Source organism: Ambystoma mexicanum, chromosome 2p, assembly GCF_040938575.1.
Source record: "Ambystoma mexicanum isolate Mex_15411 chromosome 2p, UKY_AmexF1_1, whole genome shotgun sequence".
NCBI classification, from domain to species: Eukaryota; Metazoa; Chordata; class Amphibia; order Caudata; family Ambystomatidae; genus Ambystoma; species Ambystoma mexicanum.
The window spans coordinates 927,208,747-927,223,673 of record NC_090923.1 but is presented as its reverse complement, the minus strand read 5'-3'; the positions used below and the strand labels follow the sequence as shown (position 1 = coordinate 927,223,673).

At 44.1% G+C, this 14,927-nt stretch overlaps 1 protein-coding gene across 3 annotated transcripts in view; it reads left to right on the top strand.

The window, feature by feature from the left end:
• Positions 1-14,211, top strand: part of LOC138566921 (RNA-binding protein Nova-2-like) — a 200,531-nt gene extending 186,320 nt beyond the window's left edge. For all 3 annotated transcript variants that reach the window (XM_069644657.1, XM_069644658.1, XM_069644659.1), the window contains exon 4: positions 1,715-14,211. In XM_069644657.1, the coding sequence (XP_069500758.1) occupies positions 1,715-2,734 (1,020 nt within the window). In that variant the 3' untranslated portion in view covers positions 2,735-14,211. The remainder of the gene's footprint in view (positions 1-1,714) is intronic.
• Positions 14,212-14,927: the final 716 nt, after the last annotated feature.

Sequence of the window (14,927 nt, the reverse complement as noted above, 5' to 3'; positions counted from 1 at the left end):
GTGTGTCTCCTAGGCATGAATGCTTGTAGAAAAACAGTAGCGTTCTATCGTTGATAGAATGGCTTCAAGGTCTCGGCTGTATTACGATGCACATTTGAATTACCAAAACGGTAGTGTAGGGGTTCGGAAGCGCGTGTTAGTACACGGTATTGGTCTGGTATCGCTTCTTCCCGATGTCACTTCCTCTCAATGGGACCTGTCACCTCATTCTGTCTGCCAACCATGCTATTTAAATGCTACAAAACAAAACCACATTTAATTTACTATTTCAGTTTGTCTATTTATTTTACTCTTAAAGCAGCATTGCTTCTACCACTATGTGCTAATTGCCTTATAGACCTCGGGAGGGGTCATTATCTCTTGGGATAATGACCCCTCCCCAACTTATGGCCGTGGACTTTGCCTCTGGCCATAACTTGGTGGCTGGTCATTATCCCGTGATAGCAACCCTCCCTCCGTCTATAAGGCTATAAAAATAGCTTTAGCTCCAGAACAATAACTATACAATATAAACTCTGTCTTATTGATAACTTGCAGTCTTTTGTTCGATATTCGTTTGTTGTGTTCTGAATAAAATAATTGGATACAAGTTGGTAATGATGGGGTAGAAGAGTGATTGTTTTTGTTTTTCTGAAGTGATGACCTGCTGGGATCTTCCCTCGCTGCCAGGGCTTTGAATAATTACAAAAAGTTAAAGAAATACAGCACTGCCCTGAGGGTAAGTGCACTCCAAACCGAGCTTTAAAAAATAAAAAGACTAAAGAAACGGGGTTTGAGGACTCCAGGTTCCACCAGGTCACCCGCAATACTTGCAAAGCATTACAGATCTGCCAGGGTTGCTCAGGAATATGTAATGTCAGGGCTCAGAATAATCATGTTCTAAAACTATTCCGATTAGACGGGAGAAGAAGACCAAGATGGAAAATCTTGGTTGTACAACTTTTCAAGTAAGATGAATCATCTTCATAATTTGTCCTTACAATTAGCAATTGCTTGGGGCTGTGGCTATGCTGGAGACGAGACGATCAAGTTACTTTCCTGTAACAATGGTCTTGGAGCCCGGGTCGGCCTGAAGATAAGTATGCACGCTGCCTCGCCTCTTAGAACGGCAAGATTTCTTTTAAATTATTTAACAAGAGTTGGGGTTTATATAACCCTCTTAAGAACAGGGCATCCTAGCAGTGAGGATGTCGCTTGACAAGAGGCTTTGCTAGGGGAGATGCCGAGGGGGCAATAGCGCCGGGTATTTTGGTTGTAGCCCCGGATAGAAGCTCAGGAGCTGCAAACAAAAGGCTAGCTAAGCCCCAATTCCTGACAGTCCCAACATCAGTAGAGCCACAGGTCTTTTCTAGACCCAACAACACCCCGGGGCTTGACACTTGCCCTTTCCTAAGACCCATCTCTTTAATGTATGATGATCTAGCAAGGGCTTGGCGCACTCCTTTGCAGTGATGATCCATGCTAAGCTGTGATTTAGGTTACATTGGTGTGCTATGGCAATGATCTCTCTCATTCACTCACTTGGGCAAGCAATCATTGAATGTCCGAGAATGTCACTTCTTCAAGCCGGAGAATTGTTGCACAGCATGTGAGTTTTGTAATGATGAACTCAATGGTTAACTATGTTACTGGAAAGTAAACCTTTCGTAATACCTGCTACTCCATGGCTATTAATACATTTTAGTAACGTATTCTTTTTATTTGTTCCTTACAGGCAAAGTTGATTGTGCCCAACAGCACAGCTGGGCTGATCATTGGCAAGGGCGGCGCCACAGTGAAAGCTGTTATGGAGCAATCGGGTGCCTGGGTGCAGCTGTCTCAAAAGCCAGAGGGCATAAACCTGCAAGAGCGTGTAGTGACCATCAGCGGTGAGCCCGAGCAGATCCACAAGGCTGTTGACATAATTGTTCAGAAGATACAGGAGGATCCTCAGAGCAGCAGCTGCCTCAACATCAGTTACGCCAATGTGGCTGGCCCTGTGGCCAATTCCAACCCTACTGGATCACCATATGCCAACTCCACCGATGTGATGCCTGCTGCGGCTGCTGCTGCTTCCGCCTCTGGGCTGCTAGGACATACAGGCTTGGCTGGAATGGGTGCTTTCCCAGCTGCGTTGCCTGGATTCACCGGAAACGATCTCCTGGCAATCAGTACGGCACTCAACACTTTGGCCAGTTATGGATACAACACCAACTCTATGGGGTTAGGGATCAACTCTGCAGCCGCATCCGGTGTCCTCGCTGCTGTGGCAGCTGGTGCAAACCCAGCAGCCGCAGCCGCGGCAAATCTCCTTGCATCATATGCCAACGACGCCTCTACTAGTGCTGCTGCTGCTGCTCAAGGAAACCCCATGGGGGCCTTTACCCTTGGCTCTCTCGCTGCAGCCACCGGAGCCAATGGTTACCTGGGTGCCACCTCCCCCCTGATGGCCAGCTCCCTATTGGCAACGGAAAAGCTTGCAGAGAGTGCTAAGGATATGGTGGAAATTGCTGTCCCAGAGAATCTGGTGGGGGCCATTTTGGGGAAAGGTGGAAAGACTTTGGTGGAGTACCAGGAGTTGACGGGTGCTCGTATTCAAATCTCAAAAAAAGGGGAGTTTATCCCAGGCACCAGGAACCGGAAGGTCACCATCACAGGTTCACCGGCATCTACGCAGGCAGCACAATATCTCATCAGCCAGCGGGTGACCTATGAGCAAGGGGTCCGTGCCACAAACCCACAGAAAGTGGGGTAAAGAAATAAACCCTGGCCAGGAGGTTTACCCCTTGTTGGAAGCTAAAGTGTGGAGTCATGAGGGGTGGGCTGGGAGTGCCCAGCAGGAACACATCTCAAGACAGAATTAAAAGAAAAACAAATTATCACTTGCTTAATATATGGTTTGCCAATGAACCCGTTGACAATGTGTGATATGTATATATTGCAATTTTTGTTAATTTTAATAGAAAACAAAAAAACAAGTATGTTTCCCCCCTTTATTTCCCCTTACCTTTTTTCGGGTGTCTGTTCTCTTGCAATCTGTGCTTAACTTGCGCCCCCTCCTCCTGAAGGGGGAGAACAGTAGGACGGTCTATGCCTGCTTGGGGATTTTACCTTCTACCTGGGCTCTGTTTTGGGTTTGGTGGTCTAGGCGGGAGGGTAGATGAGGGTAGCATAATTTCCGATGAAGTAAGAGCAAGCTCAGGAGCCGGCGTGAAATCATTCGAAAATGGCATGTGGGAAGGAAGTGTGGACCTCCGGGATCTCACAGATTCAGTCTCCCTCCCAGTCAGCCACTGTCATGTACACATTCCGACCAAACACCTTCAACGTCATCATGTTAACTCAGGGGGAGAGCTAATTAGCAGCTTGTGGAAGAGAGGAGCAAGGTGCACCTGAACAATATTAACACATTTAAACGTGCTACAAACAAGAGAAGAGAACACAACCTCTTAGTAGCAATGAAGCACCCCTGCACTAAAACTTCTCTACCACTCAATACCTACTCCATCACTTAGTTAACCAAATGTGGTTTACTCTTTCATGAGCTTGCCCCCTGTTCTAGTTTTGAATAGTCAGAGCAAGTCTATTGGCAGTAAGACAAATTCACTTGCTTTCCCTATCTCAAACAAGAAAAATCTGATCTAAAAGGATTCCTCTAGGATTATACCTGTCTCTGGGATCTGCAGATCCCTACAATTTCCTCTAATGCAGACTTGGTCAATAATGTCCCTTAAGACATCTATGGCTTTCTCTGACTTGTTTCATTGTACATTTTGCACTATGTGATATGTGGACAGTGTCTGGGGAGCGCCCAGTCGCGTCTCTCGGATTACCAGGGGACATAGATGTGGTTTCTGGGCCAAGGGCATTCTCCCTTGGTGATAAGAGAGTGATAAAAATGATTGTGGCATGATACCCAGCCAAAGTTCCCTCCCACAGGGCCGATTTATCCACTGTGATGACAGATTTTTGTCATTGGTAAGAGCTGCTGGGAGACCCCTTCCTCGTGCAGCTCTGGCCACTTCCTGCTTCCTTATTTGAAGAGACGTCCTCTTATGTCCTAGGCCATTTCCTGTGACAAACCTGTGGCACTAAAGCCAATGTCCCTAGAAAACTGATTATGACACTGGAGGGCACTTGTGACATTATAAGTCACTTCCTGGGACCGTTTAGGCCACTTGATGGCATCTTCGGCTGCTTCCTGTGACTTTGCATACCACTTCCCGTGGAAATATGAAATGAGCATTCCATTGGGATGTGGTTTTGTCACTTTCTTGGGATATCTTCTCTTCTTAAAGTAGTAGTATTATCTGTTCCTTATATTAACCCAGTTTGCCACTTTGGAAACCAGAACCCACAGTTACAATTGTTGTCATAGGAAACTTTTTCTGGAAAATCATATAGCATTAAAACCTTCTAATTTCCAAAATACAATTTCTGTCTCGGACTGAGCTGAAACAATCCTTTCACTTGAGTTGGCAATGGATTAAGCCAATATACTCTATGTGGTGTTATGGCGTGTAGCTGGGTGGCACACTTCTGGCATTGGGTTTACAAACGCAGTGCCTTTTGGAACCCCTACATCTAATTTTGCAATTTTCAATTGGGAAATCATACATTTGTCCGGGATTTAAAAAAAGACCCCTTGTATGCTCACATACATGACCCCACCCTCTGTTGGAATCCTTCACTATTGCTTCAAGGATACCCAAGGAACGGAAGTGAATTTGCCTGGGTGCCCTGACACTTCTCATCCTGGATTTTTACGAGGAAGGGGAGGGAATTTCATGAACAAAACCTAAAATTCACAAGCATTTTTTGAAGGAAATTAAACTTGATTCACTCCTGGACTTTCAGGAGTTGCACATTTTTCCGACAGCGATTGATACTTGAGCCTGATGTGGCAGAAATACCAGATCAGTATTATCCTTTTAGGAGAACCTTTCTTTCGGGAAGGGATGGGAGCTAGTAATGAAGGGTTCAGGGGTATTCTTAATAATGCACTTGTTGATACATAATTATCCAATAACTATGTTCTTTGGTAAGTGCGTTTCTTTATCTTGAGAAATGATCCTAGGCTAGCTGTACACTCACAAGGTCTGCCCATGTAGACACTGGGACACGGTGCTGTTTTGCAAATCCTTTGGTTTTGCTATTGGGAGACTCTGGGCTCTAAAAGGCACAGGCTCTGTCCGGATGCAGAGCCTGTCTATCACCAGAAGTGGTCACAATACATTAGAATCTGTACCGGGGAGAGCTCGGTCCAGATGCGGAGCCTGCCTATCACCAGAAGTGGTCACAATACATTAGAATCTGTACCGGGGAGTGCTCTGTCCGGATGAGGAGCCTGCCTATCACCAGAAGTGGTCACAATACATTAGAATCTGTACCGGGGAGAGCTTGGTCCAGATGCAGAGCCTGCCTATCACCAGAAGTGGTCACAATACATTAGAATCTGTACCGGGGAGTGCTCTGTCCGGATGAGGAGCCTGCCTATCACCAGAAGTGGTCACAATACATTAGAATCTGTACTGGGGAGAGCTCGGTCCAGATGCGGAGCCTGCCTATCACCAGAAGTGGTCACAATACATTAGAATCTGTACCGGGGAGTGCTCGGTCCAGATGCGGAGCCTGCCTATCACCAGAAGTGGTCACAATACATTAGAATCAGAACCGGGGGAGTAAAAAACACAAGGGAGAATTAGGGCAGAGCCTTATTGTGTGTGGCTCGCCTGCTAAAAGGGGTCTGAAAGAAGGTAGCATCAAATATCGGGTCCAGGTTTTCCTTTTTGGGCGCAGACCAAATGCGTCACACTTACAGGCTTTGGCCAAAAATGCATTTAGCTGGGAACAGAAAAACACTTTTAATACCGGACTACTGCCCAGAGTCACTTTCCAGGGAGCCTAAATCCCTTTTCTACTACTTCATTTATTTGTGCTTATATAGTGCGTATCGCCAAAGCTGAGAAATCCAGCTAAACCCTCACATCTAAGAAGCTGAAGGACAGCACGAAGACACTGGGACTGCACAGATTTCTCCCAGTCAACGCAACTTGTCGTCTTGAAATGCATAGTGCAGAGATAAGAAACTGGATGCATTTTAAAGTCAGGTAAAAAAAAAGTCTCCCGATGACCTCAAAGTCACACACTTTCCAATGTATTTGTGGGCCTGTTATCTGTCAGCGTAGACTTGCTAACAGTGATCAACACCTTCTCATTGACGTCATTGTCACTCCTTTGCTCTGTAGTCCAGGGAAGCACTGGGGGCTCCAAGAACCAAAATATCCATGCATGCATGCAAGCACTTGTGCTTGTAGGTCTGAGGTATTTGCTGGTTCATATGGAACTTCTGCAGTGACTTGGAATACTCTCTTCTTGGCTCTTTCAGATCTCATCTATGGTAGGGGTGAGCACAAGCAGACACTGCAATACTCCAGTGCCCCCGTTAGGAATCTAATTAGGACACCTTTCTCAAAACTTCCCTGCTTTCACGTGTTCACCGATATGTTAATAGCTTCCCGTAATAAGGCTTGTGTGAATAACTGTTTCCCCCGGAAACTGATGTCCTTTTGGGCCACTGAGCCTCCTTTACCGCTTCATTCTTTAAATTGGCCCTGGAGGATAAATGGCTAGTCAATTGCTCTGTGGCTTCTCTCTAACTCTTCTTCCCTCCCAACACAAGCCTTCATGAAGTTGTGTGTCTATAGGCTTTCGAAAGTACTCTTTCTAGACCACACGCATGTCCTCTCCCACTATGCAGCCCAAAGCTCCGGACAACCCTGCCTGTTATTCGAATAGCTAAGATAGCTCGGGTAAATGTCCTGATTTCTCTGGCTCTGGCGATTCAGTCTCCTTTGAGAAGCCTTTTGCCTTAAGGCGCTTGGTGCACCTAATCTTACATTAAGAAAATTAACAGAAACCCTCAGAGAGCATTGGCCTTTTTTCGAGGCAACCGTGCTCTCACAGGTGCACGTGACCAGTGCTCCACTTTGTGGGCACATACAGCAAATTACAATAATTGTCCGTGGAGGTCATTGGGCGTGCATGCAGTACTATTTGAATCCTTTTGCCTGATTCATTCCCCCAGTGTAATGACAGCAAATCAAAAGGAATTGAAGCCAGTGGTCCCTCACTAGTTTGGGCTTTTCTCCCATGCTTCCATTTTGTGGAAAGCACTGCTAATAAATATATGACATGGAGTTAATATGAATATAGATTGTTCACTAATATATGTATTCCACTGTAGATGCCACCACCAGATCCCCATTTAGGAGTCCCTGAAGATGCTCAACAGCAAGAAATTAGAACACCCTAAGGTGGAATTGTAATATCCTGCCCAGTCCACCATGTGAGGCTGATCTAGTCCTGCACGGCTTGATCCGACATGGTCGAGACCAGGACACGCAAAGTGCAATAACGGAGTCTAAATTTGCATCTGTAGGGAGGTGTAGCTTCTGTAGTTACATGGCCAGTCTCACATGATGCCATTTGCTAGTATGAAATAGTATTTCTAGCAACTATTACAGGTCCAGAAAAAGAGCATCATTACCAGACTGGCATAGTTAAGCAGTGCAGCTGTCCAACTTGGACCAGGCAACCCCAACAATAGGAGATTCCCCCTGACAGTCGGAAGTGTAATTGCCTTTTAGGAAGCCCCTTAAGGAACAAACTAGGAATACCTAACATATTTAAAGAAGGAGGTATGCAGTTAGAATCCTCCTACTTTGCTGCAGCCCCATCCCGTTCCCTGTACCCCTTCCCCCCTCTGATTCAAAAGATTATCTTGAAGGGATCAGAAATGTGAAACAGTATCAAATATAAGCAATATAGCAGCATGTTTGCACTGAGCATTAATTACACAAATAGGTGAGTTGCTTTGTATGGTTGGGGGAGGGCTTAGATCTTAAAGCAGCAGTGCAAAATTGAAGCACCCTATGTTTCCCCTGCACCTGCAGTGTGCATTTAAGCCCAAGACCATTGGTTTGCATTGTAACCAACAGCTGAGTTTAAGGACACACCCCACAGGAAAAGAGGGATCTTCCAAAATAATTAGTCTTTTGGATTGCAGATTATGCCTCATTGATCGTGTAACATTTGCTAATATGTCAGCCACATTTTGTGATACTGGTACAAATCCAGTGCTAGCTTGTCTTGTCTGCTTTCTTCATTCACCAGGCCTCTTGTATTGAAAACCAAAATAAGTGTGTCAGCCATCTTGCGTAGCCAGTCATGTCTGATGCCTAGCGATCTTACCTGGTCACCCATATTTATCAGTCGGCTATCTTGAATAGCCATTTGTTACATCATCCATCTTCTGTTGCCCACCATCTTACATAGAAATTCATTTGGATAGCCACTAATCTTGCCTGGTCACCCATATTGCCTAATCAAACAGCTTTGAAAAGTCAGTCATATTGGGTAGACTTCCATCTTAAACAGTCAGTTATATTGGGCTAACACACTTCTTGGATGGGCAGTCATGTTTGGTTAACCTGCATGTGCCTGCCATCCATATTTGGTTTGGCAGACATTTTAATGTTGGACCTGTCACAACTTCATCAGTCATATGTGGTTGGCCATCTTATTTACCCAACCATATTGGACAGCCATTGGTCTTCCATTGTAAGCCTGGCCTGCTATTCAACCATCTAACATTGTCAGACATCTGACAAAACCGACAGCTTGCTTGTGGTGGATGAAATATGAATCAAACGCTCAGGCATATGAAACTGCACTGGGACGTAGCCCCAACCAAACCATCAGCACTTCTGGGAAGATGGTATGTCCTGCTTTTTAATCTTGTCCCCTCTCCATGCGACCAGGCAGCCTGACTAACTGCACTTGTCCTGTTGCTCTGCTGTTTATAAGAGCTCTGCTCAGAAGTAATTCAAATATATACAAATGCTGCTTGGAAAAATCCTGAATTTACATATCAAAACTTGCAAGGGAATAAGCAAGCGAAAGAAATAGACAGCAAAAAGAAAAAAAAAGGAAATATTTTGTGCCAAAATACATGTACCAGCTTTGGTTTTATTCTTTTTGTGTTTTTTAAAACAAAAACATAAAAAGACAAATCAAAGAAGGCTCACCGTATATCAACCCATACAAGTGCCAAACATAATTTATAGAGAAAGTGTAACCGTGAGACGAGAAATATTGCATTTTTAGAGAGTTTACAGTTCAAGACTACTGAAAAAAAATATTTAGAAAAAAGAAAAAAGATAGCACTATAGGATGTCTAAGAATCATCAACGTTTGTTAGAAGCTTTTTTAAAAATAGTACAATTTGTATTGTGTGATGTCGGACATGAATTCTGCATGTCGTGTTTGCATGTTCTTATAGCTGAGAAGTGGTGGGGTTGGAGGCGGGGTATAACTGTGCTCCTCGTAGCCAATAGCGATGCCAGCTGGATTCACAAAGCACTTTTTTGTAGTATTTCAAGGTAGAACTCTTTTATTGTTCCTGTTTTTCTGACCACCCTTATTTCAATCCCCACACCCCTTTATTTCCCCCCTACCCTGCCTTCAGTATCCGACACAGCCAGTTCGGCGTGAAATGCCTTTCACAGGTGGCCTGGCACAGCTTGGGGAGTGGGGGTGCTGCCTCGACAATTGCCTTGAGTCATTCGGGGGTCTAATGTAATTGTGGAAAGGGTTGGGTCTGGCGTCTTGGTTGGTGCTTGGCCCTGTGTGTGTTCCCAGACATTGGGGCTGCAAGGTGAGGTTTGTAATATGTAATTCGGTGCAAAGCACTCTGTGTAGCGCTTTTGTGGCTGTCTTGGGTTGCTGGATGGTGAAGTTAAGCCTGTGTTCTCCTCTGTTCTTCTTAATTTCAGCAAGAGTGGAGATTGTATAGAGAAATGCAACACGTTAGTGTTAAATATAGTCTTTTTGACACAGTTCACCAGGGTTGAGATTCTTAATTTGTGAACTGGACTCTCCTAAATGGTGCTGCTTTCACACCAATGTAAGATAAAATCCTGGATCAACCACTAAAGAGTTAATCTTCTGTCCACCTTCAGGACCTCTCTCTGACATTGATTGGATAGCTTAAAGCGTGTGATTTCAAATGGGAATGTGGTTGATGGTGCCCGGGTCATCTCAATTACTTGGGTCAGCAAACATTGGCTCACTCGTTGTTTTGGACTACACGTCCCATCAGTCCTATCCAGCATAGTCAATGGTGGAGGATCATGTCAGTTGTAGTCCAAAACATCTAGAGAGCCACAGGGTGCAGACCTCTGCACTAGAGATTTAGATTCTGACATCTGCTTCCCATAGACTTTACTCAACAGCTACCAGCCCATAATGACATCCTAAACCTTTATATGAGGTCCAAATCTGAGTTGGTGACAAGAAAGCAGAAGCCTACCTTACCCACTCTACTAAGAAGTACTAACATCTGGAGGAAAAAAAGAGAACACAGGTTTGGCTTCAGGTGCACTTTTCTCTGTGCAGGGCTGTGAAGTTGCTGAAGGCGGAAAAGGCACTGTTTTTTAACCAGTTTACCAAAGTCATTAACGTCAAACCGGATGTAGCTGAATGAGACAGAAGTTTGCGCTTCAAAATATTGTTGGCGTAGAGTAGAGTGCATGTTCAACAGTCTCTAGTTTGGTTGTGTTCGTCTGACAATCTCTGTACATTTAGGTATGAAGATGGCCTCCACCATCCGGAACAGGAGCCAACCTGCAGCTTCCTTGCTTGTAAAGCTTTTATTTTTAGGGTCATTTAGCTGGTAAGATCCAATGGTGGTGTTTTGGTGATTTCTGATAGGTGTGCTCTCACGTTGACTAATGTCTATAGAGTAAAGTCCCCCGTGTCAGAGAGCTGCCCTGGTACTGACTGCTGGTGAAGCATATAATCTAGCTTTTGATTTCTTGGTGCTCAGACCTAACAAGAATGCTGTTAGATGACCCAATGCTATTCTATAGACCATATGATCAGGGCGCTCTATTGGAATGTCATGTTACTATAGGGCAGTCGAGGCCTCCAACAAACAAATGGTAAAGATGTGGAAATGGCACGCTGATGTCTGGTGGCAGAGACACTGAGGATTTGCATAAAGGGAGGGTCTCTGCTGGTGCTCAACATCAGAGCCATAGCTGGGGTTTGCGAATACCCTGATTATTGCTCTTGGCCATGCCACACAGCAAAAATGGCACCAGGTGGCTGAATCTGGGAGAATGAGATTCAATTAGCGTTAGACTTTCTTGAATCAATGTCCCAACTCTGGGGTTCCACCTTTGGCCACTGGCCGATCCCACTCCACGTGGAATGCGATGCCTGATATGCGAGGGAGAGTATAGAAGCATAGGTGAACGGAATGGCGTCCCAAAGGAGGCCCAGGACCCAACTTCAGAAAGTGGGGGTGGTCTTCAAGCTAGGTCGCACCTACTGGGACTTGGAGCAATGAATCTTCTAGGGTGGCCGAGTTCAGCTTTTATTGATGGACCGCCCTTTGTAGTTTGGTTTCTTTTAACATTCCCTCTCTCTTCATTGGGTCCTCATAGCTGAGCTGAATCCATCCATTTGGAATAGTTGTGAAGGCCGTCATTGTCTCCTCTGAGCATTGGCGCCTTTGCGTCAGTGTATTTTGTATGGCATAGTTCATAGATGTGATATGAAAGAGGAATATATATGTATTTTTAGACTGCTGTTGATTTTTTTCTGCATTTGTCACTTATTCACTTAGAGTGGCACTGACAGAAACATTTTTAGGAGAAAAAATTGTTTTCGACTAATCGTGTGTTGGCGGTCCTGGAACTGGTGCTTTCATCAGTGCAGTCAGTGGTGGGAATATCCCTCTTTCGTACAATAAAAGATTATGTTGTGCCATATACAGGCTCAGGGGTCCAAACATGCTTTACTGACCACACAGAGCTCATGAAGCTGTTGGAAAAATTATACAGAAGGTGTCCAGAGAAGCACATCGCTATGTTCCCTTGGTACCCTGTGTCAGCCTAGGAGCATTGCCAAATACTTCTCTGTACATCGCAATATTATGAACAGAACTCTTTCCACGGACCAAGAAATATCTGCAAGGCTTTGATTGTCCTTCTGTTTATCATTGAGCCTTCCTTGATATTTCTTTAGCCATTCCAGTTGACATTGAAGCCCAGCAGAGAACATGGCCACGTCATCAAGCAATGATGCCCATCGCTGTGCCCCCTCATGATGGTCAAGTGCATGGCGGAGGACTTCGCCGCACAGTCTCACCTGACTCAGTCTGACCAATCACGTGCCTCAGTCTTCATGCACCATTGTACAAAGCGTTGCATTGCATGGCAGAACATACATTATCCTCTCTGTGTTATGGTGTGTATAGATATCTAGCTACAGCATCTGGCATGATCACACATTGGAGGAGGTCTCGCTACCATTGGGTCATGTGCCGTTCCGCCTTTCTCTAGCATTTTACCATGTCACCGTCTTTCAGTCCTGGCTAGCACTTGCCGACCAGCCACTTCGCTCCTCAGCCTGTTGCACCTACTGTGTATTCCCCCCACCTACCCTTCCACCTTTGTGCCAAGTGGAGAAAGCTCATTTCAGGCTTATCAGTTTGGTTTTTAATTTTTTTTCCCCTCCTGTTCTTAATGTGTGTCTGGACATCCATGCGGCAAAAAAAACCATAAAATGTGAGTTGTCAAAAAAACACTAGATTTGAAACCATTTTAAAAACAGTAATTCAGTCGGCGTGGGAACTAGGCTGAACGGCCGGCTATACCTCTGGACTGTTTTTATCCTCACCACCCTCATCTCAGCATCAAGGGACATGATTGGTTGTTGCACCATAAACGGACACAGCCATTGGTCACCCTCAAACGTTGCTCCATCCACTGGGAAATCCATCTAGAGTTGTCTAGAATCACACTACTCCTGGACGGCCATCTTGTCAACTGTCTTCTGAACTTTGACCTTATGACCTCCACCATCATTGAACTTTTAACCTCCCTTCTGTGTCCATAAAACCTGTGTTTTGGGATTTTTCCATCATTCATATCAAACAAAAGAAAAAAATCTCTATATATGATGTGCAATTCTTACACTTAGAAAATAGTGTTGACATTTTGCCTGAGAGAATTGTCTGACTCACCACCTTCCATTATTTCATTGTAAATTTCCTCATTTTTGTTATACTGTTGGGGCAAAATCCACATTTTTCTGTTCAACATCTAAAGACTTGTTTCATAAAAGTGTTGGCTGTTGAGTTGCAAGTTCAGCTAATCGCTTCCCCTATCCATTCCTAAACGATTACAAGGGACATTCACATGAAAAAAAAATACAAAGTCGGTATTAAGGCTTTCGAGGGGGTGTGAACAAAGTCCCTAATCCCTGACATTAGTAGAAACTACCAGAATCTTTTGTTGAATAATGTTGCCTCTGTTGAGCAGGAGTGCAGAATGCCCATATTAGCAAGGGGTACGTGTTAGATATTGAACATAAGATTTTTTTTTAAAACTCCCTAAGCATACTTCTGAAAATGTTCAGTGTATTACTTTCTGCTGGGAGTGTATGGTATCTAAAATAGGAATTTTGAATTCCTGACAGGCCTATGGGAAGGGCATCTGGGATGGGGTCGCGTATTTTTAACGAGCAGCTGACAACAGCTGCGGGCCTGCCGTCATTTCAGAGGCACAGTCTATTGGGAGATCTTTGGGGAATTCACCCACTTTTCTTATAGCGAAGCCTGCCCCTGGCTACAATTTAATTGCTAATGGCGTTGACATCTGGCCAAATTTTTCATCCATAGTTTACCATGTTTGGACACATAGCTTATTTCGCCTAGTAAGAATCCTTTAAAGTATGAAAAACCTGGCGCTATTAGTAAGCACTGTGTGTGCAAGAACCATTTTAGATATCCAGATCTGGTTCTAAGAATACAATGTCATTTTTGGGCTACTAGCTAGCTGGAGAAGCACTGGAATTCTTAAACAGCCAACATATTGTATGGAACTGTCTCATCTATTCATTTAAAAACACTTTAAAAAACAAAATATAACTATTTATTTTAACATTTGGAAAAAGGGAATGACTGGAATATGTTTTATTGCTAGTTTTTTAAAGAAAATTAATAATTTCCATTTTCATGATGGAGTAGTGGTATATTTAATGTTTTGATAGCTTTGTCTGTAAAGTAAATTGTGTATTAACTTGTGGCTAGCAAAGTCAGCATTCTAGTGCTAAGATAATTAACTCATCTTTCTATCATGATAAATGTTCATTTCAGCATTGCTCTCGTCTTCCGTTGTCTTTTCTTTGCATTATTCACAACACTTAACTCATTACTAATGGAGTGAGACCGTGGCCATCATGAGAAGAAAACACCCTCTGCTGCTCTTTAGAATGTCGAATACAATTTGAACTGCACAGTATCTCGGCCATTTTAGAATTGTGTCTGCGCCTTGTGTCAGCCATCATAGATCAGTCTCTGTACTGTATGTCAGACATATTAGATCGGACGTTGCCCTTTCGTGTTGGCCCTCATGGTTCAGACTGTACTTTGCACGTGGTGTTGGCCTTCATGAATCACACTATATACTGTGTGTTGGGCATTTTCGATAATACTCAGCACTTTATGTTGACCACCCCCTTTTATTTTGGGCATCTAAGATTAGATTCTGCATTTCCTGACCACCATTTTAGATCGGATTCTGCTCTTTGTGTCTACCGTTTTGGCTCCCTCTGCATTGTGTGTCAGCTCTGTTGGATGCATGTTTGCCATGGTAGCTTTCACACCCTGTCAAAGGAAAGAAGAGGTAAGGACTCTAGTCACCTACTGGGTGTTTTTTTTCTCCAGTTAATCAGGAATGATAATGTCACCCTCATCCAATTCTATACCGTCTCTGTTGAGCTGGGTTATGAATTTTAAGACAATCCTTTTAGTGTGGCATAGCTAGGAAAAGCCAGTTAAACATTTTCTTTTATTGTGTTGCATGATGATTTTCAAA